The sequence below is a fragment of the Cervus canadensis genome, chromosome 7 (assembly GCF_019320065.1).
Source record: "Cervus canadensis isolate Bull #8, Minnesota chromosome 7, ASM1932006v1, whole genome shotgun sequence".
Lineage (NCBI taxonomy): Eukaryota > Metazoa > Chordata > Mammalia > Artiodactyla > Cervidae > Cervus > Cervus canadensis.
In genome coordinates this window covers 31,109,764-31,136,097 of record NC_057392.1, presented here as the reverse complement: position 1 = coordinate 31,136,097, position 26,334 = coordinate 31,109,764, and the positions used below count along the sequence as shown (strand labels likewise).

Sequence of the window (26,334 nt, the reverse complement as noted above, 5' to 3'; positions counted from 1 at the left end):
TCAGTGCACTGGGAAACCAAAATATTTGTGTATGACTATTGCGATACTTTCTTTATTACGGTAGTCTAGAACTGAACCTGCAGTATCTCCAAAGGTCTGTTATAGTTAGCAATAAAGAAAACTTTTTATCCTATGAATCCTGGTTTAATTTTTCTTGGGACATTTACTGAGCCATTGTTAAATCATTTGAGATGGTTTTGCCACTAACAGCTCTGTGACTGTAAGTTCCCTGTCTTTTCTGTGGTTGCCTAGTCATCAAAGGGGACGATAAATAGCATCTGACACACCAAGGAGGTGGGAGGTTTATATGAAGTGCCTAACCAGTGCCTGCTTCCTAATAAATGCTGTATTTTTGCCATTTCGTGCATGTGTGCCTGTCAAGTCACTTCAGTTGTGTTCGACTCTTTGCAACCTTATGGACCATAGCTCACCAGACTCCTCTGTCCATGGGGTTCTTCAGACAAGAATACTAGAGTTGCTATACCCTCCTCCAGGGAATCTTCCTGATCCAGGGATTGAACTTGCAGTCCTTTATGCTGAACCACCGGGGAAGCCCCATGTTTTTGCTGTTACTATTACTTAATTAAAAATGCTGTTTTTAGGTTTTTTTTTAATTTATTTTCCAGCCCTACCACTTACTAACAGCTAAGGGCTAAATGTCAGATCCCCCAGGACTTTTAGAGGGTCCTCCTCACAATTACTCCTGTGCTTCTACAAACACCTTAGGCCTTCCCAGGCTTGTTCCAAAGAGGGGTTCTTTTTGTTTTTTGACTGAATTATTTGATTTTATTTGATGCTTAATGCAGAGTGGCCATTTATTTCTTTTCCTTGTTCTTAATCTCATCATCAGTTTAATGTAATTGTCCAGTTGTTTTTTCTTTTCAGTATTCTTCCTGAACTCCCAATTGTTGGTTATAATTCTCTTGATTTTATAAGAACCTGACCAAAGAGTGTAATGGCTAGTGGTCGTGTCTATGCCTATAAAACAGAGCAGTATAGAAGTTTGTCACTAGGCTGAGCTTTCCCAATCTTTGCATCATGAGTACATATTCAAGGGAACTCTGAAACCACAGTATACATGTGGAGAGCTTTTTGTCAGGCCACTGTAACTCTTCATAAATGCTCAATTTTCTCTTGTTTATGTGGTCACAACTGCCACTTTCCAGTTACTTCATGGCATTTGGATATCAAAAAGCCAAACATATTCCTATTTTGTAATATAAAATATTTAAACCCACCTGTGATCCTTTCATATATTCTGCATGTTTCTGATTATGTGTATCATTTATGAATCTAGTATTTTTATAGTGGATCATTTACCCTAAAATTCTTATTCTGATAACTTGGAAATACAGGCATTAAATCTGTGTTAATTTTCTTTTGATCATTGTTCTAAGTGTCTAGACCCTTACTGTAGTCCTATACCTATTTAATAGGCAACACTTGAATAATACAATTGTGTGGTTGGTAAAAATGAATTAGGGTTTCAGGATTTTACCAATGGGTGATTTTTAATATTGAATGACATGTATTAAGACAAATGCTTTTATATATAATTTATTTGGCATTGTAAATGCATTTATCTTGTGAGAAACAGACCCCCTGTTGTCAGATGAAGTATTCTGGAAAGGTTTGGAGTAAATAAATAATAAAACTACTTTGATATACAATCTAACCAATATTAAATATTTAGACTTTCAGATGATTGATTTTAATACTTAATTAACTTATTTAAAGTCCAATGGAGCACTCTTGCATTAAAGATTGACAGAATTTAAAAATGAAACTTTGTCTTTGTTTTCTTTCTCATCTTTTTTCCTCCCTCATTTCTCCTCCTCCTTCTTTCTCTTATAATTAAGACATTAAAACATCATTTTCCCTGACCATCAAATTTACTTCTGGCTACCAATATTTCTAAATAAAATTTTTTTTGCCAATTCTACAAATAATGTTCCATTACTGTCTTAATTACAAAAATTTAGCTTCTGTCAGTTTCTTGCATTTATAGCAAAGATGTCATATTGTAGGTTATAAGCCCGTTGTGTTAAATGCATGCTGCCTGTAACGGATACTCATTTGTGCTTTATCTTCCCTCAACCCCTTTTATAATTGTGCTCTGGTAATAGTTCATTTAAGCTCTTTCATATGCTTTTCTTATAGGAGTTATCTTTATGTAAAGTAATATTACTGTCATTTCAGTGTTTGACTTCTAAGTTTACCATCAGTCAAGAATTTAAATGAATGAAGTATGCTTATATGAGCTTTTTTGAATATGGATGTCTTTAAAAGACATGATTCAGAATACTAATTCTGTGTCTCTCTATTAGACACAGTAAAAGGATGAATATAAGCTGAAATACAAAGAACTTCAGGTTGAGAGGGAATAAACTATTTTCTAGAGGTTTTGTTTATATGATGCCATTTTCAAAGTGAAAATTTTATTAACTAACCTGTTTTTTTTTGTCATTCTGATGCTCATAATATGAAGTTTATACTTAATAGACTCCTTGTATTACTTCACTTTACATGGAAAATATATTATTTTCAAATTTCATTAACATATTTATCTTTCAAGCTTTTAGTGAACTCTTACCCTTTCATTAAATATTAACAGTTTTAATGATACTTCCTTTCTTTCAGATCAATTTTGTCTTAAGATTCAGTATTGTAACAACCAGATTTATTAAGCCAATACAACAATCCTTGAGATTAGTCTTTGATTTTTAAATGGCAGTTTCAGCCTAGTGTGTCAATTTGTGTGACCAGAATGGCAGTTAAAACCATGTTGCACAGCTAATTTTGAGTTTTGTGAACTTTGATTTCATGAGAAACAGGGACTTTAAATGTTATTTATATTGTAAGTGTAGCAAAGAAGAGATACCTTCTTTCTCAAGTCTTAGAAGGTATTTTGCTGTGCTTTCTGAATTAGAAAAAATAAGATAGCCCTTACTTTAAAAAATTCTTTACCATTTTTGTCAGCCAGGGAAATTCTAGAGACAGTTTCACATTATTTAAGAAAGTTGAAATCCATCAGTTATGGATTAAAGTAGTCATTACTAAGATGCATACTTTTGGTCATGTATTTTTCTCTCTATGTATATAGCTTTTGGTAAAGAATCCACCTGCAATGCAGGAGACCCCGGTGATTCCTGACTCAGGAAGATCCCCTGGAGAAGGGATAGGCTACCCACTCCAGTATTCTTGGACTTCCCTTGTGGCTCAGCTGGTAAAGAATCCATCTGCCTGCAATGCGGGAGACCTGGGTTCTATCCCAGGGTTGGAAAGATCCCCTGGAGGAGGGAAAGGCAACCCACTCCAGTATTCTGGCCTGGAAAATTCCATGGACTTATAGTCCATGGGGTCGCAAAGAGTCGGACACGACTGAGTGACTTTCACTCAGTGAGTATACAAGCATAAGATGCAGTGGTCCATTCTGAGTTTCAAAATGTTTATGCCACTTTGACTTTTATAGTGGTTGTCTTAAAATATTCTGAACCCCCCAAAAAAAACAAACTCCCTTAGTTCACTTGAATTTTTATTAAATATTTTCTTGTAGTTTGATATTCACAGGTACAAAATTATAGTGTTTAAAATAAATACAGATTACATTTTTAAAAAAAAATCATTTGCCAACCTGCTTTTTAGTTTGTATATATTATTGGTTGTTATAGTCACAAAACACAAGTTGGAAAAGTCTTAGGAAAATTATTTCACATTTGGAAACAACATATTGTGATTTTATAAGGTAATCACAAAGCAGTAGCCAACAAAGTTTAGTAATTTTTATTATGTTTTAAAAAGCAAAAATAGCCCTTTGTGTTTAACAGTAACAAAAACTAAAACAATGCCAACTTAATAAGTTACTTTTTAACTTGATTATTATTTAAATCTGTATTTAAAAGAAAAGCATTATCCAAACTTTTTATTCAGCAAATTTCTTAAAAATAATTTATTATTACTATTCAGCAGGTTTGCTTTTAGTGAAAGCATTTCAGGGACTCAGTTTCAATCTGTAGACATAACAAATTAGAATATAGTAGATGCCTGATTCTATAGAATGGCGGTAGACTGGTGTATTTGGTAAATTTTGTATTGTGGTTACTGGGTGTTACCACAGACATCTCAATTTCTAAAGAATTATTTTTAAAGCTGAAATGAGTAAATGACTTATAATTAACTTAACTATAGAGTTTCAGTTCAGTTCAATTGCTCAGTTGTGTCCGACTCTCTGTGATCCCATGAATCCCGGCATGCCAGGCCTCCCTATTCATTGCCAACTCCCGGAGTTTACTCAAACTCATGTCCATCGAGTCAGTGATGCGTTCCAGCCATCTCATCCTCTGTTATCCCCTTCTCCTCCTGCTCCCAATCCCTCCAAGCATCAAGGTCTTTTCCAATGAGTCAACTCTTCGCATGAGGTGGCCAAAGTTTTGGAGTTTCAGCTTCAGCATGAGTCCTTCCAATGAACACCCAGGACTGATCTCCTTCAGGATGGACTGGTTGGATCTCCTTGCTTTTTCATATACTATCTAGGTTGGTCATAACTTTCCTTCTAAGGAGTAAGCGTCTTTTTATTTCATGGCTGCAGTCACCATCTGCAGTGATTTTGGAGCCCAAAGAAAATAAAGTCAGCCACTGTTTCCATTGTTTCCCCATCTGTTTGCCAAGAAGTGATGGGACCAGATGCCATGATCTTAGTTTTCTGAATGTTGAGTTTTAAGCCAACTTTTTCACTCTCCTCTTTCACTTTCATCAAGAGGCTTTTTAGTTCCTCTTCACTTTCTGCCATAAGGGTGGTATCATCTGCATATCTGAGGTTGTTGATATTTCTCCCAGCAATCTTGATTCCAGCTTGTGCTTCTTCCAGCCCAGTGTTTCTCATGATGTACTCTGCATATAAGTTAAATAAGCAGGGTGACAATATATAGCCTTGACGTACTCCTTTTCCTAGTTGGAACCAGTCTGTTGTTCCATGTCCAGTTCTAACTGTTGTTTCCTGACCTGCATACAGGTTTCTCAATAGGCAGATCAGGTGGTCTGGTATTACCATCTCTTGAAGAATTTTCCACAGTTTATTGTGATCCACACAGTCAAAGGCTTTGGCATAGTCAATAAAGCAGAAATAGATGTTTTTCAGGAACTCTCTTGCTTTTTCAATGATCCAGTGGATGTTAGCAATTTGATCTGTGATTCCTCTGCATTTTTTAAAACCAGCTTGAACATCTGGGATTTCACAGTTCACGTATTGCTGAAGCCTGGGTTGGAGAATTTTGAACATAACTAGCGTGTGAGATGAGTGCAATTATGCGGTAGTTTGAGCATTCTTTGGGATTGCCTTTCTTTGGGATTGGAATGAAAACTGACCTTTTCCAGTCCTGTGGCCACTGCTGAGTTTTCCAAATTTGCTGGCATATTGAGTGAAGCACTTTCACAGTATCATCTTTGAGGATTTGAAAGAGCTCAACCGGAATTCCATCACCTCCACTAGCTTTGTTTGTAGTGATGCTTCCTAAGGCCCACTTGACTTCACATTCCAGAATGTCTGGCTGTAGGTGAGTGATCACACCATCGTGATTATCTGGGTCATGAAGATATTTTTTTATACAGTTCTTCTGTGTATTCTTGCCACCTCTTCTTAGTATCTTCTGCTTCTGTTAGGTCCACACCATTTCTGTCCTTTATTGTGCCCATCTTTGCATGAAATGTTCCCTTGGTATCTCTAGTTTTCTTGAAGAGATCTCTAGTCTTTCCCATTGTGTTGTTTTCCTCTATTTCTTTGCATTGATCTCTGAGGAAGGCTTTCTTATCTCTCCTGGCTATTCTTTGGGACTTTGCATTCAAATGGGAATATCTTTCCTTTTCTCCTTTGCTTTTAGCTTCTCTTCGTTTCACAGCTATTTGTAAGGCCTCCTCAGACAACCATTTGGCCTTTTTGCATTTCTTTTCCATGGGGATGGTCTTGATCCCTGTCTCCTCTCTGTCCATAGTTCATCAGGCTCTCTGTCTATCAGATCTAGTCCCTTAAATCTATTTCTCACTTCCACTGTATAATCTTAAGGCATTTGATTTAGGTCATACCTGAATGGTCTAGTGGTTTTCCCTACTTTCTTCAATTTAAGTCTGAATTTGGTGATAAAGAATTCATGATCTGAGCCACATTCTGCTCCTGGTCTTGTTTTTGCTGACTGTATAGAGCTTCTCCATCTTTGGCTGCAAAGAATATAATCAATCTGATTTCGGTGTTGACCATCTTGTGATGTCCGTGTATAGAGTCTTCTCTTATGTTGTTGGAAGAGGGTGTTTGCTATGACCAGTGTGTTCTCTTGGCAGAACTCTATTAGCCTTTGCCCTGCTTCATTCTGTACTCCCAGGCCAAATTTGCCTGTTGTTCCAGGTGTTTGTTGATTTCCTACTTTTACATTCCAGCCTCCTATAATAGAAAGGACATCCTTTCTGGGTGTTAGTTCTAAAAGGTCTTGTAGGTCTTCACAGAACCATTCAACTTCAGCTTCTTCAGCATTACTGTTTGGGGCATAGGCTTAGATTTCCATGATATTGAATGGTTTGCCTTGGAAATGAACAGAGATCATTCTGTCATTTTTGAGATTGCATCCAAGTACTGCATTTCGGACTCTTTTGTTGACCATGATGGCTACGCCATTTCTTCTAAGGGATTCCTGTCCACAGTAGTAGATACAATGGTCATCTGAGTTAAATTCACCCATTCCAGGCCATTTTAGTTCTCTGATTCCTATTATGTCAGCGTTCACTCTTGCTATCTTCTGTTTGACCACTTCCAATTTGTCTTGTTTCATGGACCTAACATTCCAGGTTCCTGTGCAATATTATTCTTTATAGCATTGGACCTTGCTTCTATCACCAGTCCCATCCACAACTGGGTATTGTTTTTGCTTTGGCTCCATCCCTTCATTCTTTCTGGAGTTATTTCTCCACTGATCTCCAGTAGCATACTGGGCACCTACCAACCTGGGGAGTTCCTCTTTCAGTATCCTATCATTTTGCCTTCTCATACTGCTCATGGGGTTCTCAAGGCAAGAATACTGAAGTGGTTTTCCATTCCCTTCTCCAGTAGACCACATTCTGTCAGGCCTCTCCACCATGACCCAGCCGTCTTGGGTGGCCCCACACGGCATGGCTTAGTTTCATTGAGTTAGACAAGGTTATGGTCCGTGTGATCAGATTGGCTGGTTTTCTGTGATTATGGTTTTAGTGTGTCTGCCCTCTGATGCCCCCTCGCAACACCTACCATCTTACTTGGGTTTCTCTTACCTTGGACGTGGGGTATCTCTTCATGGCTGCTCCAGCAAAGTGCAGCCGCTGCTCCTTACCTTGGACTAGGGGCATCTCCTTAGGGCAGCCCCTCCTGACCTTGAACGTGGAGCAGCTCCTCTCAGCCCTTCTGTGCCTGCGCAGCAGCTGCTCCTTGGACGGGGCGGGGCGCGGTGCGGGGTGGGGGGTGGGGGTTGTTGCTCCTCTGGGCCGCCGCCCCTGACCTCGGGCGCGGGATAGCTCCTCTTGGCTGCGTTTCTGCGCGGTCCGTCGCAACCGGCGCACTTAATACCTTAGATTGTGTTAAATTGGTATTTTCTAGTGTATCCTCTGAAGAAGGGATAGGCGTGTTCAAGCTTGATTTATTAAAGAGAAATAAAGTACAAAGCTCTCAGCATAGGCATTGAGAGGGGGGTAAAGAGTCCCCCTCTATAGAGTTTGCTGCTTGCTGCTGCGAAGTCGCGTCAGTCGTGTCTGACTCTGTGCGACCCCATAGACGGCAGCCCACCAGGCTCCCCCGTTTCTGGGATTCTCCAGGCAAGAACACTGGAGTGGGTTGTCATTTCCTTCGCCAATGTATGAAAGTGAAAGTGAAGTCACCCAGTCCTGTCCGACTCTTAGCGACCCCATGGACTGCAGCCCACCAGGCTCCTCCGTCCTTGGGATTTTCCAAGCATGAGTACTGGAGTGGGGTGCCATTGCCTTTAAAAGGCCATAAGTATCTTTAGCATCTTGAACTAATATTTGGACATCATTATGTTGTAGAGTATCTTATTTTTAATGTGCCTTTTTGAAATACACTTTGATATCAAGTTTACTGGTTGATTGTCTAGTTCTCATAGGGTTAAAATACATAAAATCCCCTTATTTGTATATTGTAGGTATATGAAGTCTAACAGTAGAAAAGTGCATATGTTATAAAAATGAGAAATTAAGGTAGTGATATGAAAACATAGGATGCTAAAGAAATTTTAAGGAAGTCTGGCAATTAACTTGCAATATTCATTTTCAAATGTTTACCCTTACATGTTTTAAGAGTATGACAGAATGTATGGAGAATATGAATTTTATATTGTAAGATATCCATGGCCAAATACAGGTTTGAGAGGTGTTTAATCAGTTCCACACAGTTATTTAAAAAATTATCTACCAACACAAGTTAAAGAGATTTCACGTCAAATTCTGGATTTTTAACTTTTCTTGAAAACGTTGAAGGAGAGAAAAGGATGTTCCAACAGTTCACAGACTCGCAGTCTTACACCCCCTTGTTTTATGTCTTGTCAGCTTGTCGCACTGCCTTAGAGCCAAGGGTTCTATTGAAGCAGAGCGTGAGCCCTAGGGCCAGAGAGGATGGGTTCAATGTCTGACTTCAACACTTAGTAGCTATGCGACTGTAAACAAATTGCTTAATCTCTGTGTACCTCAGTTTTCTCTGGTGAAATGAAAATAATGATGAAGAAGTGTGATCACTGAGTTGTTCAGTGGATAGAATGATGAGTATACATGAAGTGTTTACTGTACTTTTTGCCATATATGCATTGCTTAATGGATGTTAACTGGAATTAATAATAATTTGTACCTGACCCCATTAGGTGTTTGAGTTTGATGAGACTTCTCCATAGTAGAGGACTTTGTTTTTCAATCTATTCATTCATTTGATGAACAGACTGTATCAGATTCTGTTTTAATAATACAATTGCTTATTTTTGCCATCTTCTACTAGAGTATCTTTCCCAGACTTCCTTCTGTGTAATTCAGTTCAGTCCCTCAGTCGTGTCTGACTCTTTGCAACCCCATGGACTGCAGCACACCAGGCCTCCCTGTCCATCACCAACTCCCGGAGTTTACTCAAAGTCATGTCCATTGAGTCGGTGATGCCATCCAACCATCTCATTCTCTGTCGTCCCCTTCTCCTCCTGCCTTCAATCTTTGCCAGCAACAGGGTCTTTTCCAATGAGTCAGTTCTTCTCATCAGGTGGCCAAAGTATTGGAGCTTCAGCTTCAGCATCAGTCCTTCCAGTGAACACCCAGGACTGATCTCCTTTAGGATGGACTGGTTGGATCTCCTTGCAGTCCAAAGGACTCTCAAGAGTCTTCTTCAACACCACAGTTCAAAAGCATCAATTCTTTGGCACTCAGCTTTCTTTATACTCCAACTCTCACATCCATACATGACTACTGGAAAAACCATAGCCTTGACTAGACGGACCTTTGTTGGCAAAGTAATGTCTCTGCTTTTTAATATGCTGTCTAGGTTGGTCATAACTTTCCTTCCAAGGAGTAAGTGTCTTTTAATTTCATGGCTGCAGTCACCATCTGCAGTGATTTTGGAGCCCAAGAAAATAAAGCCTGTCATTGTTTCCACTGTTTCCCCATCTATTTGCCATGAAGTGATGGGATCAGATGCCATGATCTTAGTTTTCTGAACGTTGAGCTTGAAGCCAGCTTTTTCACTCTCCTCTTTCCTTTTCATCAAGAGGTTCTTTAGTTCTTCACTTTCTGCCGTAAGGGTGGTGTCATCTGCATATCTGGGATTATTGATATTTCTTCCAGCAATCTTGATTCCAGCTTGTGCTTCACCTAGCCCAGTGTTTCTGTTGATGTACTTTAAATATTTAAATAAGCAGGGTGACAATAAACAGCCTTGATGTACTCCTTTCCCTATTTGGAACCAGTCTATTGTTCCATGTCCAGTTCTAACTGTTGCTTGCTGACCTGCATACAGATTTCTCAAGAGGCAGGTCAGGTGATCTGGTATTCCCATCTCTTGAAGAATTTTCCACAGTGTGTGGTGATCCACCTAGTCAACGGCTTTGGTGTAGTCAGATGTTTTTTTGAAACTCTCTTGATTTTTCGATAATCCAATGGATTATCTGTGTAGTTAGTACTCCATATATAATTGATTTGTACACATAAGAAGCAAGAGCTGACAACTGTTTAGATTTATGGCTTCAGGATTTATGGCTTTAGAAGTTCTCACTGTGTTGGCAACAAAAGTTCTGCTTTCCCAAGCGTTGATTTTGCCTAAACCTCTCATTTTGTTTAACCATAAAATGAGAGGGATATGGTTTGTTGACATCTGATCAAGAGTGAGGGTGAGTGAGAATTGAAGCGTTCTGATAAAAATGAGAAAATATTCGAGTCATTTTATGAAATGAGCATTTTCGAAATTAAGTAAATAGAATAAAGGAGTTTTTTGTGTTGGGAAAAGATTGATCAAAGGTTTGTATGTTCGTGGGCTTTTCTGGAATTTTCCTCCAGGAGTGGAGACTTTATCCTGTAAGATCACATACTCATTTTGGCTGGACCTTCTTTTCCAATTTAACATTCCACATTTCCTCTTCCTGTCCCCCCTGCTCTGGAAATTTAGAATCTTTTGTTACTTACATTACTTTGGATGAAAGTTAGTGAACTCAGTCTCTTTTTTGAAAGATGTTGATTTGCGAAGGTCATTTGTACTTTATAGACTTAAAAAAAATAAGTAATGTAGCTTACAAGTTCAAAAACAATTTCATTTCTAAAAAAATGTGTTTAAATTAGAACTATTTATAGAAGTGAGCTTTGAGAAGGAAAACTTTCAAATCGACAAAAGAAGACCTAGGTGATTATTTACGTAATCTTGCCTTTGTAAGTATAATACCAGAGCAGAATCCATAAAGAAAATACACATATTTTTGGCTTCATAAAGGTGTTACTATGTCTAGGAAATTATGTATAATTTGAAGACAGAGATACACTGAGAAAAATACATGTAGCATATGACAAAGGTTTAATATCCTTAATATTCAAAGGATGCTTACAGATCATGGGGGCAATCATGATAATAAACTCCATCTACAATAACAATAACAAATGTCAGAGAAAACATATGAAGTCTTCAGTTATCTTACTAGTTATCAAGCAAATGCAGTATAAAACTTGATTATCATATTGATCCAAAAAAAAAAAAAAACCAAGAGATTATTTATTTCCACTGTTGATGAGTGGCCAGGGGAAATGAATTGTTCTATTATATACAAATCTGTCTAGAGCATAATTTGTCAAAACTTCTCACAAAGTCTTACATTTAAGAGAAAAAAATACATGCTTTGGTTCAGTAATTATGCTTATAAGAATTTGTCCTGAAGGGGAGCAGTCGTGGATACAGCACAGAGATATTAGTGGAAGACATTCATTGTCAGGCTGTTTATAGTGTGGGGCAATTGAAAGCATCCTGATTGTTTACTAATAAAGAATTGTTTACATGAATTGTTAAAGCTATATAGTAGAATACTAGGGATCCACTAGAAGTGATAACGTAGACTTTTTAATGGGAAGAAAGATACGATAATTTATGTAATCAGTATACTTGACACGGTTAAAACAGTATGTGTTTTAAATGCTCAGAACAAAGAAAGAATACATATAATAAACTGAAATGTTAACAGTGGTGTTTTCAGGTAACACAATTGCAAATAATTTTAGTTAGCTATATTTTCTATATTTTGAAAGTTCCCATTATAAATGTGTATTATTTTGGCAGCAAAATGAAGGACATTATAAATGTGACAATGGTTTAAGTTACAATTCAGCTTTTTGTGCAGACGTGTACTGCAGACATATGTAATTGAAGGTTGAGGTAAAGATTACTAGTGAAGTTCAGATTTGGGAAGAAATTTTGAAAAAGAAAATTTCGTGGTACTTTTTCACTTCTTCACATATGTGTGTATTTAAAGTCTCTGGATCCTGTAGAAAGCTTGCTAATGTTTGTAATGCTCATTTAATCGTTTGAATTTTGCATTTATTCCTAGTCAAGGCAGAAAAAAGAGTATCATTTTTCTCCATATTTTTCATCTTCCAGGTAGGCACTTTTGGTGACATTGTCCAGTTCTCATGATGTATCATTCCTTGTCTGAAACTAGACATCCTCTGCAGCCAGAAGAACAAGAAGTGGGCACTGACCCCTTGTCGAGTTACTCAAACAAGCCTGGAGGTAAGTTTCCTTTGGGGATAGCTGCTGAGCTGCTGGGAACGTGGCAGGGGGCTTCCAGCTAGCTAGTCCCTGCACTGGATGTCTTCTTCTACATGAGGCTGAAAAGAACTTGAAGACCATTTTGCTGGATAGATATGGAGCACTCTGACACTGAGTGTCAACTTTTATTTGTAGACAGACACATTAGCCATAGCCAATCTTTAATGCAATGTCCTTCTTAAAAAAAAAAAATCATAAACTTGAACACTTCATTACTTCAGCATAAGAATTTTGAAATACAAAATGGTCTTTGTCAAACATCTTCTAATGAAGTCTAAACTTTTGGTGTTCATTTTTGTGGGGATTTTTTCTTCTTTCTTTCAGCAAGTTGAGATTATTATAGGGTAAAAGACTTGCCTGATTCTTCTTTTTTTTAATAATTGAAATTTGTGTTTTTCTTTTAAATAGCTATGTATGGAAATTGTTAGGAGATCAACTATGTTTGCGCCTACCCTAGAAAAATGTATTAAATGTGTATGTATTGGAGCTTTATATTATTTTCTCAATATTAATGATAACATAGTATCTTATAAGGAAACAGGAAGTTTGTGACAATTCTTGAAGCTTTATCCTTATTTCAACTAAATATTTGCTGAAGTTGATTCATGATTCAAGTAACTACTTGTAATTTTTCACTCATACATATACCAGGATTGTAAGATCTATTTTAAGAAATTATAATTAGTCATTCACATATATTTTATATACTTCAAATACAGGGTTTCTTTTTTTTCCTATATTGATGTAAAGGTCTGCATTAAGTAATGTTTTGGGAATTAGAAAAAGTTGATTCCTCAATGTAACTATTTCTTTAGTACATAAGCTCTTGAGTTTATGGAGTGTGTATATGATACATTCCACATCATACAAATGCCCTTGTTTTTAATGAAAATAGTGTACAGCTTGTTTGCATGATTTTATTTTTATATTTGCTTTTATTTAGACTGCTATTTAAGGTTTTGATAGTATGAAAAAAAGGTTAGTGTTTAATTTCAGCATTTAAAGAATTTTAGTGGTGAGAATGATACAGTCATCCCTAGTGATGCTTTTTTCCTTAAATGTCATACCTTAAGAAGTACTCTTAATTAAATAAGTCAGATTATTCTGCAGTCACTTCCTTAAGTGCATATTTTAAAAGTGAATATAGTTTTGTGTTATCAATATATAAAATATTTTCACCAAAATGTTCTGGTTTATATGCTTATTTTTGAATAAACATGTTTTTTTCTTAAGTGTATATTTTTCTCTGGACTAGTTCATTAAATGTTGAGGTTCATTTTTTAAAAACTGGTAAGAAAACATTTTAAATTAATTTTATCCTTTATTGTTTGCAGGAATAAGGTGTTACCTTTACTGAAAAGGCTTTTCGTTTATATCCTAGCCAACATTTCTATGACATACAAAGTTATTAGGACTGAATTGATGTTTAAAAGTGCCATTAATTCATTTACCCCAAATGTTCATTAACAATGTAAATGTATGCTGATGTTCTATGAGACAAGGAAGTGACTAATGACTCTTCCAACTAACAACACTTAGCATGAATAGAAACTTTAGATAGCTAATCTCGAAGTAATCAAGACCCTCATTCAGCTTGGCATCTCTGTATGCTCTAAAACAGCTGTCAACTGTTAAAAATATATACAAAACACACACGCGCAGGCACACGCAGAGGAAAGACATGTAAATGTCTGGTTCTTCAGGGCCGCGAAGGTTACTAACGGGAGTGGGCTTTGTGCATTGTATATGTAAATATTTTACATAAAGCATCTATTTCATCTTAGGTTTTCTTTTTGCAGAAAACTGTGTGCTGCATTTTAATGGGGTTGTCATATTACTTGAAAAATCATCACCTTTTTTCGTATGTTGGTTTATTGTAGTATATGTCTTTCATGGGGTTCTCCACATATTTGAAGCCATTTACACATTTTTCCCAAAAGGGAATTTGTGGCAACTAGGTGACTCATTTTGTAAGTAGTCAGACGTTGGACTTGATCAGTGTTTTCCCTGTGTAGAAACCATGTTTTTTGTTGACTTGAAAAAAATTCCTTTTGCATATTCCAAAAGTAAACAAATGTCTTTAATTTCTGAAACCTGAGTTTTTATGTTTACAGAAATATAGTACATTACTGAGTTAAATGGTTCTGAGTATTCTGGAAAGGATTAGCAAAAATAGCCACATAACAGATAAGACAGAGAGAGAGAGTTACATATCATTGGTTTACTTTCATGGATGTTTGAGGGACGTGAGTGAGGGCAGAAAAAAAGAACTATTTGGATATATACATGCAAAATCTTAGGACACATTTTCCATGTTAATTAAGCTTTTAAATGCTTGAATTTCTCTTTCAAATTGAAAACACTACAGAAAGTATGACATTTTCTCTGTTGGATTTGGTTATGTACCAGAATTATCATCTTAAATTTCAAGGTCTTTGATCAAAGGGTATTACTAATTGACAGGTTACCTATAATTCAGTTTAAACCATAGAAAAGCAAAACTTATTTTTTCAACTATTCATGTTTATTCAGTCCTAGCATGTAACTTTTAATGACTTAATTAAATGAAAAAGTAATTATCTCATTTTAAACTGAAAACAACAACATGAAGATTTAGGGAAACTTAAACCTATTATTAATAATAAAATAACATTATCAGAATCACTAGTTTTTTTTCCAAGCTTATAAGTGATTGGAATGTTACTCATGATGAGAAAACATTTTCCTCTATTAGGTCTCTTTTGAGAATTGCAATTTGTTAGGTATAGCCAGAGTTTTTAGCTCTAATTTTATATGCCTTCTTACTTAACAGCTTTTATAGTATTCAGATAATTACTTAATGTAATACCTTTTTATGTAATATCTGTTTCAAAGCTTTCTTTTTTGCTCATGCATAAGATACTTAGTAACCTACTTAAAAATTATCTAAGACATTCGGAATATCCTGCCTACTTCATTTTTGCCTTTTACAATTTTTTTGTCCCAAGTCTTCCTTTCTTTTGGTTTATTATATCATAGAATTTCATGGCTGGAAAGGGGTGCCTGGTTTTATTGACGAATAAATTGGCCGTAATTAAATTAGTTTACTGTAGTTGATGCGAGAAAACGATGCGGTCCTGTTACCATCTTTAGCATGGCTTTCCATGCGATAGAAGTATCCCTGAACTCAGGTTTGGGTGCTTGCCACTCGGAAAGTCCACAGTCGTGTGACATGGGCTGCCCGTCCAGGGAGAAGGTGGGCTAGTGTCCAGAACTGAACCGGAAGGTTCTGCTAGGCCGTGAAAGTTTTTAAAGGAAAAGCGGGGAGGTCGGGCGGGGTCAGACTCGTCACCGTCCTCCACGTGGGCAGGCTTGCTGATGCCTCATCATCTTTCTTTAGATACGCTTCTCCTCACTCAGTTTTTACTTGTACGATTACTGAAGGGGAAGCTGGGAAAGAGATCTGGCGGTCTGTTATCTCCTTATTCTTCATTTCTTCTTTGATCTGAAAAGTACCAACATATTAGGCAAAATATTACGTAATCAAAATGTTTGAAATGTGTGCTTGAGCCAGAGGTTAGGTAAAATAGCTTTATTAAAGTGACAAGAGTGGTCCCTTGCAGAGAGCTACTTGCTACAATAAACTACCTGTAAAAATGCTGCTTACACATCACCCCTCTCAGACATCATTCCATTTCTGTGGGATTATGAACAAAGGTCCATTTTCTGTAACTTCTTAACGCTGATACATAGGGTGCCGTATTCTTAACATGGAGGATGCTGACAGTCTGTAGCATCTCTTTGCTGATAGTTTTAGTTGCCTGGCTATGTATATGGGCAGAATAAGCCACAGTTATTTTGATGCCCACAAAGATGCACATACAGTTTATAGTGTTAATCCTCCTCTCTGTAAGGCCAGGTCTTATCCTTGTGCTAGTCCTGGATTCAGGATTGCTCAGGATGGAGCAGCCTGTGTCTTGACTACAGTTGGGTCACCATGCGGTTAGCTTTCCCTTCTGATAGCAGTTACAGTACCTGTAAAACCACTCAGGAGTGTGCATCAGACCCTGAAAGATCCTGTGCCTCTGTCGTCCTAATCATTAACTGCTTGAGCCTACTCTTCTGTGACTCAGGGAGGCTTGGGACATTTCAGGTATTCTACAAACAAGAGGCAGTGGGTGACGGGGGAACCTTGTCTTGGGACGGGACTGGCAGGGTTCTGCTTGGTTTTGGATGCAGTCTGGAGCTGAGATGGATTTATACAGAGGGGCAGGGTGTTCTTATTCTCACTGTAATAGCAGAAAGAATGGAGAAACGGTGTTTTGGTGCAGTCCATTCATCTGTTTGATGGCAGAGAGTGCACTAAAGTATCACTGATATTTTAATATCTTTCTTGATATCTTAGGGTGAGGTAATTTGCTGATAGTGAGTGATAAGATGAAGCATTTGAAGATTTGAGGAGAGTCAAAAAGGCTAGATTGAGGTGGTAAAGAATATATAACCTTGGGGGGCCACGGTGAGTTTAAACATCATAATTTATAGGTGATGCAAACTTGTAAATGTGTGCGATTGCATCCAGCAGATTTTAGCGCCTAGGACGTAGCCACAATGAAAAGCAGATGGTTGCTTTGTCAGGGGAGTATAACAGGTAAACAGTAGGCAAGGAAGTTGATGGTGGAAGAATTCATGGATGGATTTGAGAATAGAAGGAAGTTTGCTGTTATGGAAAGAGCTATGAGAGGGCAGAGTAGAAAGTTTTGCGGGGGGGGGGGGCGAGTTAGGAGAGGCGCAGTCGAGGGTCGCAGGGCAGTTGGGAGTCACAGAAGGGGTGGGACAGCATGTAAGGCGGTGTGACCGTGGTGATTCAGTGGAGCAGTGTTCAGTGACAGCCAGCACACCAGCTCAGCACCTTCGTTAGTTCTCTGTGGTAGTTTAGGTCTCATTGATTTGGATAGGTTTTGTTTTGAAGTCTTATTATTTCAAAGACCTTTTTAAAGAACAGTTACAGCTTTGCAGCAAAATTCAGAGGAAGGTACAGGTTTCCCACATACCCTCTGTTCCCACATGCGCACAGCCTCTCTCTTCCCTGTGTCTCCCACCAGAGTGGTGTGTTTGTACCCACGCTCTGTAATTTACATTAGGGTCCACTCCTGGTGTTGGGCATTCTGTGAATTTGGGCAAGTGTATCAAGATGCGTGTCTGACCTTACAGTGTCACCCAGAATATCTTTGCAAACTTCTCTGTGCCTCTACCTGGTCATCTTCCCCACCCTTTGCTCTTCAACCCATGGCAACCACGGATCTTTTTACTGTCAGTGTAGTTTTATAAAAAGTATCATCTGATGAAAAATTCTCTGTGGATATTGAGGAAAACAGCAGTTTAGGTCGATGAAGAACTGTTAGTGAGACTGTTAAATCATAAGGAAAATGGTGGCTTTGTTGAAGATAAAGATTACTAAATAAATGGGAGAGGGACTTGGAAGTTCTTAAATGACGGTAACAAGGATTTTTTTTAAATGAATGGTTTTTAAACATCTCCGTGATGATGGCTTTTGTGAAGCGGTGTGACAGTAGGTAGAGGTGACGTCAGAGCGCAGTGACCATACAGTGCCCTGTTCCTCTAAATGACACCGTCCGGAAGATGGCGGGGAACAGGAGACTTCAGTGTGAAAGGCCACAGGTTAGAGACTTGAAAGCCATCCCCCAAAGATAGCAGATCAAATATGAGGCGGCCAGGGAATACAAAGAGAGGAAAAAGGAATGGGGGATTGATTGGTCAGAATTTTCCATGACCAGAAATTGGATAGAAAGAGCAGTATTTGACACTAGTCAAAGTAGGGGAACGGTAAAGGAGGGGCCAAGATTATGGAAGCTGCAGATGTGAGAGCTTCCAGTGGGCCCAGCGTGGTCAGCGCATCAGGACCGCCTGGTCACAGGCTCTAAGAGGAGACGGTCTGTGGTTCAGGGATGGGAAGAGGATTGATGACCTGTAACTAGCGTGCAGGCATGTTCTAGATCCTGCTCACTGACTGAGTTGTAGCAAGTTAGACATTTTAATGGTAACAGTGAAACTCACTATTAGTAAAATGAGCTCTTGAAATTAAAAAAATTTTTTTAGTATTTATTTACTTACGTTCAGCTGTGCTGAGCCTTTGTTGCTGCATGGGCTTTTCTCGTCATGAAGAACGGGGCTGCTCTCCAGTGTCTCTGTTCAGGCTTTTCCTTGCAGTGGCTTCTCTTGCGGAACATGGGGTCTAGGCACGTGGGCTTCAGTGGGTGTGGTTCCCGGTCCCTAGCACACAGGCTCAATAGTCGTGGCTCACAGGCTTCGCAGGGATCAAACCTGTGTCTTCTGCATTGGCAGGAAGATTCTTTACCACTGAGCCACCAGAGAAGCCCCATGTACTCTTGAAATTTAAAAAAAAAAAATTTGGGTATGAATTTTGACCTCTTTTTATTGATTTGTCTATTCCTTATTAATTGAATTCAGTGTTTAGTTTTATTTGAAGTTTTCTGTTGGTGTAGCAATTCCCTGTATTAAGAGACAGGCTCCTTTTCAGTTCTTTTAGCGTTGGGATTTTGTGGAAGAGTCATTTTAGTTGTACCAGAATTTTCTTTTCACTTTTTGTTGTCTTAAGAGCTTAAGTTTTTCCAGTGGTCATGTATGGATGTGAGAGATGGACTATAAAGAAATCTGAGCGCTGAAGAATTGATGCTTTTGAACTGTGGTCTTGGAGAAGACTCTTGAGAGTCCCTTGAACAGCAAGGAGATCCAACCAGTCCATCCTAAAGGAGATGAGTCCTGAATATTCATTGGAAGGACAGATGCTGAAGCTGAAGCTCCAATACTTTGGCTACCTGATGGGAAGAACTGACTCATTGGAAAAGGTCCTGATGCTGGGAAAGATTGAAGGTGGAAGAAGGGGACAACAGAGGATGAGATGGTTGGATGGCATCACTGATTTGATGGACATAAGTTTGAACAAGCTCCGGGAGTTGGTGAAGGACAGGGAGGCCTGGCGTGCTGCAGTCCATGGGGTCACAAAGAGTTGGACATGACTGAGCGACTGAACTGAAGGGCAAAGGAGACCTCACTGCTTGTTCTGGTGGCAGAAAGAAACAGTAGCCCTGCAAGAGTTGTCACCACTGCCCTGTGGGCAGAGGTATCTGCTGAGGAATATTCATACTTTGAGAGACTTTTTCGTGAAGCTCAGTCAACTTTTATAACATTGCTTGGTCCCCAAAAGTGAGAAGCTATGTGATGGGTGGTTTTGCTTGGTTGGGTCTAGGCATAACTAGAGTGATAGAGGTGATTCTGTGCGACAGTATTATCTTAAACCCTTAGAAAAACATAAACCAAAAAGATGCACTTAGATGAAGTGACCTACAGTGGATTTCTTATCAAAAAATTATGCTAGTTGCTTTCTGCTAGTTCATCAGTGGAACCAGAAAAGCAGTAGAATAGGACATAACTAATTTGACCAAGCTTAGAACACTAGTAACAATTTCAGTCTTTAATTAGACTTGTGAATACATCTGTTTTGTTCAACTTAGATTTTCAATCAGAAATGGCTACATAATGTTTAATAAGTTTCAGTTATACTCAATAAATGAATAGAGATCATAGAGACACACATATTTTTTCATGCATAGTATGGGCTGCAGGCCACAAACCTGATATTTATTTATTCATTCATTAAAAAAATTGATTGATCATCTAGTATCTGGGGATAGACTATTAAACAAATAGTCCAGATGCTCTCTTTCAATGGAATTAACATTTTAGCATGAGAGAGACAGTAACCAAAAAAAAAAAAAAGGAAAGGTGGAAAAGTACAAAAACGAGAAAAAGTATCAGAATGGTTAAGTGTTAGGCAGCCATTAGGGTAGTAGTGTAATGGGCGGCTGGGTAGTACTGCAGGTTTTCAGAGCCGCGCCCTCTGAGAAGGTGATTGGTCAGTTACATGTGAATGACAGATAACAAGGACCCAGGCATGCGAAGATGGTGACGGAGGGGGACGCATGGACACAGAGAGGCAGAGAGAAAGAACCAGTAGGAAAGGGAAACAGTTCATAGAGGGGAAGTTCTTACGGTGGGGATACTCTTGTCCTATTCAGGCTGTCAGAAGATGTCTGGGCACCGTGGGTGACCTGCAGGTGGGTCTAGCAGGGGCTCACCTCCGGGGCTTCTGTTAGCCAGTGTGGATAGTGTTCTGAAGACTAAAGTTTATTTAGCATCTGTATTGTTCTCTCTGTTGTACTCTTAAGTCTCTTTTCAAGAATGAGGGCCGTAACTTTTTTTATTATATATCCTCATGACATGATACTAAACATTTATTAAGTAATGCCTGATTTACACAGAGTTGTATTTTTAAATTTATTTTCATATTGTAGTCCTCTATGCTAATCTGTTGAGAAATATCAATAACCTCAGATACGCAGATGACACCACCCTTATGGCAGAAAGTGAAGAAGAACTAAAGAGCCTCTTGATGAAAGTGAAAGAGGAGAGAGAAAAAGTTGACTTAAAGCTCATTATTTAGAAAACTAAGATCATGACATCCAGTCCCATCACTTCATGGTAAATAGATGGGGAAACAGTAGAAGCAGTGGCTGACTTTATTTCCGGGGGCTCCAAAATCACTGCAGATGGTGATTGCAGCCATGAAATTAAAAGACGCTTACTCCTTGGAAGGAAAGTTATGACCAACATAGACAGCATATTAAAATGCAGAGACATTACTTTGCCAACAAAGGTCCATCTAGTCAAGGCTAGGGTTTTTCCAGTGGTCATGTATGGATGTGAGAGTTGGACTGTGAAGAAAGCTGAGCGCTGAAGAATTGGTGCTTTTGAACTGTGGTGTTGGAGAAGACTCTTGAGAGTCCCTTGGACTGCAAGGAGATCCAACCAGTCCATCCTAAAGGAGATCAGTCCTGGGTGTTCACTGGAAGGACTGATGCTGAAGCTGAAGCTCCAATACTTTGGCCACCTGATGCGAAGAGCTGACTCATTGGGAAAGACCCTGATGCTGGGAAAGATTGAGGGCAGGAGGAAAAGGTGACGACAGAGGATGAGATGGCTGGATGGCATCACCAACTCAATGGACATGAGTTTGAGTAAACTCTGGGATTGGTGATGGACAGGGAGGCCTGGCGTGGTGCGGTTCATGGGGTTGCAGAGTGGGACACGACTGAGTGACTGAACTGAACTGATGCTGATCTTTATTTCCTCACTCTCGATATTTTAGCTCTGTAATAGTGAAGTAATTTCTGCTTAACCTGAGATAAAAGAATGTCATAGAATTAACCATTTATCTAAAGCTGAGTTACTACTATATGATCTGTTTTATGCCATGCTACCAATATTAAAACAGTAACAATAAAGGCTGTCTGGTAAGACCTTCTCTGCTTGACCCATTGTGTACGCTATGTGTAGGAGACTTCAGTGGTGGGTGCACATAATCTTTATTTTCTCTTTGCTGATGTAATGGAAAATTTGTTCCTCTAGGACATATTAGAACAATGTATTTAATGCTCTTCAATTTAATTTGCTAGTATCACAATTAATACAATTAAGGTCACTTGAAATGAAACTATTAACAAATTGGCTAATTTACTTTAACAACGTCAATGTGTTCTCACAATTACATTTGCTTTAATTAGTGCACAAGCTATTATTTAATAGCATACTTCACACAGAAAAATGTAATAATGCATTCTTGGCTCCTTATAGCAGAAAGGAAGAAACTTTTAATGGGCTGAGTGATTTTGTGGAATTGCTGTTAGACAAAAGTGATGGAAGAGAAAGTACAAAGCCAGAAAGCAAAGCATGTAAGAATGTAAATAAAACAAATACCTTTTGGCATTTACCAATGTATGTCCTATTTATCATTGTGTAAATAATATCAGAAACTTTTAATTACCATTTAAAAATAGGAGAACATAGGTCCTTGAAAGTTTTGTGTTCAGTTTTATCTGGTTTTTGCTTAATACTGCAGTAATGTTTCACTTCTTGAATATCATAAGTACTTAAGTTATTAATAGTTAAATTATTATTATGATTATTGCAAGTTAATAATTAAAATAATCATGCTAATAGAAAGGAACAGAATGGTGTGGCATATTAAAAAAGGTAGGAAGCAAAAATGTGTTTCAATTCTCAATTTGACTTTTATTTTCTATTTTGACATGGATATTTCTTAATGAAGAGTTCACTTTTCTATCTGATCTACTCTAATAAATGTTGAGCTCAGAAGACTCAGGGAGGAATAAATGGTTGTTTCTATTTCTATATATGCAGAGTAAGCAAAGGAGATGAATGGTCAACCAAGCCATGATTAATAATATTTACTGTTCTCCATAAACATGAGAACAAGATTTACTGTCATGTAATCAGTGGTCATTTTATGTGGAAGGGAGATTAAAGCAGTCCAGATAATTCAATACTGTAATTTTAAAAATTAGTTTGACAGTCTCTTTGCCTAATTTGATTGATGAATGTTTCTATTGTTTTTCTCTTCTTTCCTTTCCTTCTTTGCTTAATGACAGAAATTCCTAAAGTTGCAAGTAAAAAAAGAAAATAGGCAGAAGAGTAATTAGGTAGCAAATATTTAAATGTAAAATGCAAGAAGCTTGGGGAATCTAGACTTTGAAAAATTAAATATATCTCTCATTTCTAGGAAAGAGGTTCATAGGAGTATATTTAGTTTTTCAGTGCTTGAGACTGTTAATATAGTCCATTGACTCTCATTTTATGCCCTAAATTCTGAATTCAGTGTACCAGGGTGTTCACAGAGCAGATGGGTCAAAATAGAGTAATTTACTAGAACAGTCTGTATAGCAATAGTAGAAAATTAGTTTAGGTGTTTCTTTAAATATCATTTTGAGTTTGGCAGGGTAGACTACTGCTTTTAGTTGGTTGCTATATGTGCTACTCATCGGGCTTCCCTCGTAGCTCAGTTGGTAAAGAATACACCTGAAATGCAGGAGACCTCAGTTCGATTCCTTGGTTGGGAAGATCCTCTGGAGAAGGGAGAGGCTACCCCCTCCAGTATTGTTGGGGTTCCTTTGTGGCTCAACTGGTAAAGAATCTGCCTGCAGTGCTGGAGATCTGGGTTCGATCCCTTGGTTGGGAAGATCCCCTGGAGAACAGAAAGGCCACCCACTCCAGTATTCTGGCCTGGAGAATCCCATGGACTGTATAGTCCATGGGGTCGCAAAGAGCTGGACATGACTAAGTGACTTTCACTCACTATGTGGTAAGCAGTTCTCATTTGATTCTTGTAATACATGGTCTCTAAATTCCATCTTGACTTTTAATAATTATTTTAAATTATTTGTCTATTGAGTCCTTAACCTATGTTATAGACTGTTAGAATAGTAACCATAATCTGATTAAATACTTGCTCTTTAAAATGTAAAGGTTTAAAAATAAGACATTTATCTATTTGCTTTCTCAAAGGAGTCCAAATTCAAGAAGTTAATTAGTTTCTTGCTTTTTTCCAAATCTTACCTGTACATGGTCTTCATTCTTATTAGTTCCTTTTTATATTGTAAGTGAGAAATTGCCCCCAAACTTTTTTTTTTTTTTTGGCTGCGTGGCTTGTGGGATCTTAGTTCCCTGACCAGGGATTGAACCCAGATCATGGCAGTTAAAGTGCCAAGTCCTAACCACTCATTGGACTGCAAGAGAATTCCTCCAAAACTTTTTGAAAGAAAATAATATGCCCTTAAAGTGTTTATTCAATGTCAGGTCTGATGATTAATTTTTTGCATGCCAAGATTATAGCATTTCAGAAGCACCTTATGAGTAGCCTGTGGGGCCCGTATTTTTTTTTTTTTGATTAAGTGATATTTAAAGAAAGTTCTTAAAGAGGCTAAAAGAACCTCACAGCCTGGTTTTCTGCATTTGTTTAATCACTTTCCAGTGTGAGACTACACAGGATTTCTCTATTCAAGTCCAAGACCCACCCAGAATAGACAATACAACATTGAAGAAGAACAAAATTAGAAGACTGACAATGTCTGACTTCAGAATAGAGAGCACAGAAAGACCCATACAAATAGAGTTAAGTGATACTGACAAAGAAGCAAAGCCAACTAAAAAAAAAAAATCTAAACATTGATTTTATACCTTTCAGAAACAATTAACTCAAAATGGATCGTCAACCTAAATGTGAAATATAAAACTATAAAACTCCTAGAAAATTACATAGGTGAAAGTCTTCATGATCTTTGATTTTGTGATGACATTTTAGTTTCAAAACCAAAAGCATGATCAGTGAAAGAAAAAAATTGATAAGTTGGGTTTCATTAGAATTAAAACCTTTTTTTCTCTTTGAAAGACACTAAAAGGGACTAAGAGGCAAGCCAGAGACTGGCAGAAAAATGTTTACAAAAATTATCTGATAAAAGACTGGTATCTAAAATTGACAAATTTAATCACCCAGAAATAAGACAACAAAAGCCCAGTAGTTAAAAGATGGACAGAATATCTGAGCAGATGTTTTGTGAAACAAAATATACCAATAAGCAGAGGAAAAAATGCTCCACGTCCTAGGTCCCCAGAGAACCGCAGAGTTAAGTGAGACAGCGGTGCACATCTCCTGGAATGCCCGAGGTCCGGGACGCTGATGCCCGGGGCCAGTGAGGGAGTGCAATGGCAGGATCGCTTGTTGGGTGCTCGTAGGCAGAGAGCGGTGCTGTCATTGTAGAGGACAGTGTGCAGGTTCCGTACAAAACTACACCTGCTTTCAGGATGTCTAAACCTGCTTTCAGCATGTGATCTAGCAGTTGCACTCCTTGGTATTTATCCAAATGAATTGAAAACTTAGGTCTAAACATAAACCATCACACAATGTTTATAGCAGCTTTAGTGGTAATTGCCAAAACTGGAAGCAAACAAGATGACCTTCAGTCGGTGAATGGATGAACAAAGTGGTATGTGAATACAATGTCATTATTATTAAGTGATGAAACTGAAGGGGCCATTAGGTTGTAGCAGGACAAGCAGAAACTTGAGATGCATTTTACTAAGTGAAAGGAGCCAATCTGAAAAGGTTACGTACTGTGAGTTCAGCTCTCTGACCTTCTGGTAAAGGCCACGCCATGAAGTCAGTAAAAGGATCAGAGACTGGGAGGGGTTAGGGAGATGGGAGGGATGAACAGGCAGAGCACAGAGGCTATTGAGGGTCACGACACTGTTCCCTTTGCTGCGGGGAGACAGCAGGAAAACTGGCAGTGTTTTGGGACATGTACAGGCAAGTCACAAACCTCACAGTGCCTTTAAAGATGGTAGGCCTGTTTCTTTGACACCAGAAGCACTATAGATATATCACTATAAGTGATATACATCTCAATTTACTTTATTTTTCTTCATTATTAAAAGGTGGTAGGAATAGTAGTGTCATACTTGAAAATTTATCAGAATTGATCTATATACTCTAACATAACTCCCAACTTTTTATGTTCCTCATTTTTCTTTTAAGTAATTTCGTATTGCTGTCCACAGTCATTTTGCACATGTGAAGAACTGACACATTATTCTCTTTGATTTTGTTAAGGAGACTCAGTTGGGTTAATGTGAATACCTCATTCCTCTTCTCCTCCTCTTTGTGTGAGTACAGAGACCCTGACTTGGACCCTCTGATTTCACTCTGGGGAGGGTAGCCTATAATAGATTGTGTTCTCAGTGTTACTTATCCTAGCTAAAGGACCCCCAGGATGCTGGGAGGAGCGCAGGGGTTATCTGAACCAGGAGTGGGGGACTTTCTGTCAGTTGCTGAATTTGTTCCTGATCAATTTGTTCCTTATGTTTTAGTTCTACTTACAACATAGTATAACCTAAGTTATGTTATCTTTTGATGGAGCCTTGTGATTAGATGTCTCCCAGTTATGACATCAAGAATGTGACACATTTCATACTTAGAAATAGTATTGCTTGCCATATTGTATTGGAAAGTCCATTCCGGTCCTTAAGGATGAAACATGAAATTGTTGTAGTCTTGCTTCGTTTCAAGGCTGTTGTCTTAACCTTACCCAGCTCTTTTTGCTAGA

General features: G+C 38.1%; 1 protein-coding gene across 3 annotated transcripts in view; it reads left to right on the top strand.

The window, feature by feature from the left end:
* The window catches only part of TBC1D5 (TBC1 domain family member 5), a 566,988-nt gene that overhangs the window by 215,210 nt on the left and 325,444 nt on the right, over positions 1-26,334 (top strand). For all 3 annotated transcript variants that reach the window (XM_043474806.1, XM_043474805.1, XM_043474807.1), the window contains one exon: positions 12,131-12,262. In XM_043474806.1, the coding sequence (XP_043330741.1) occupies positions 12,163-12,262 (100 nt within the window). In that variant the 5' untranslated portion in view covers positions 12,131-12,162. The remainder of the gene's footprint in view (positions 1-12,130; positions 12,263-26,334) is intronic.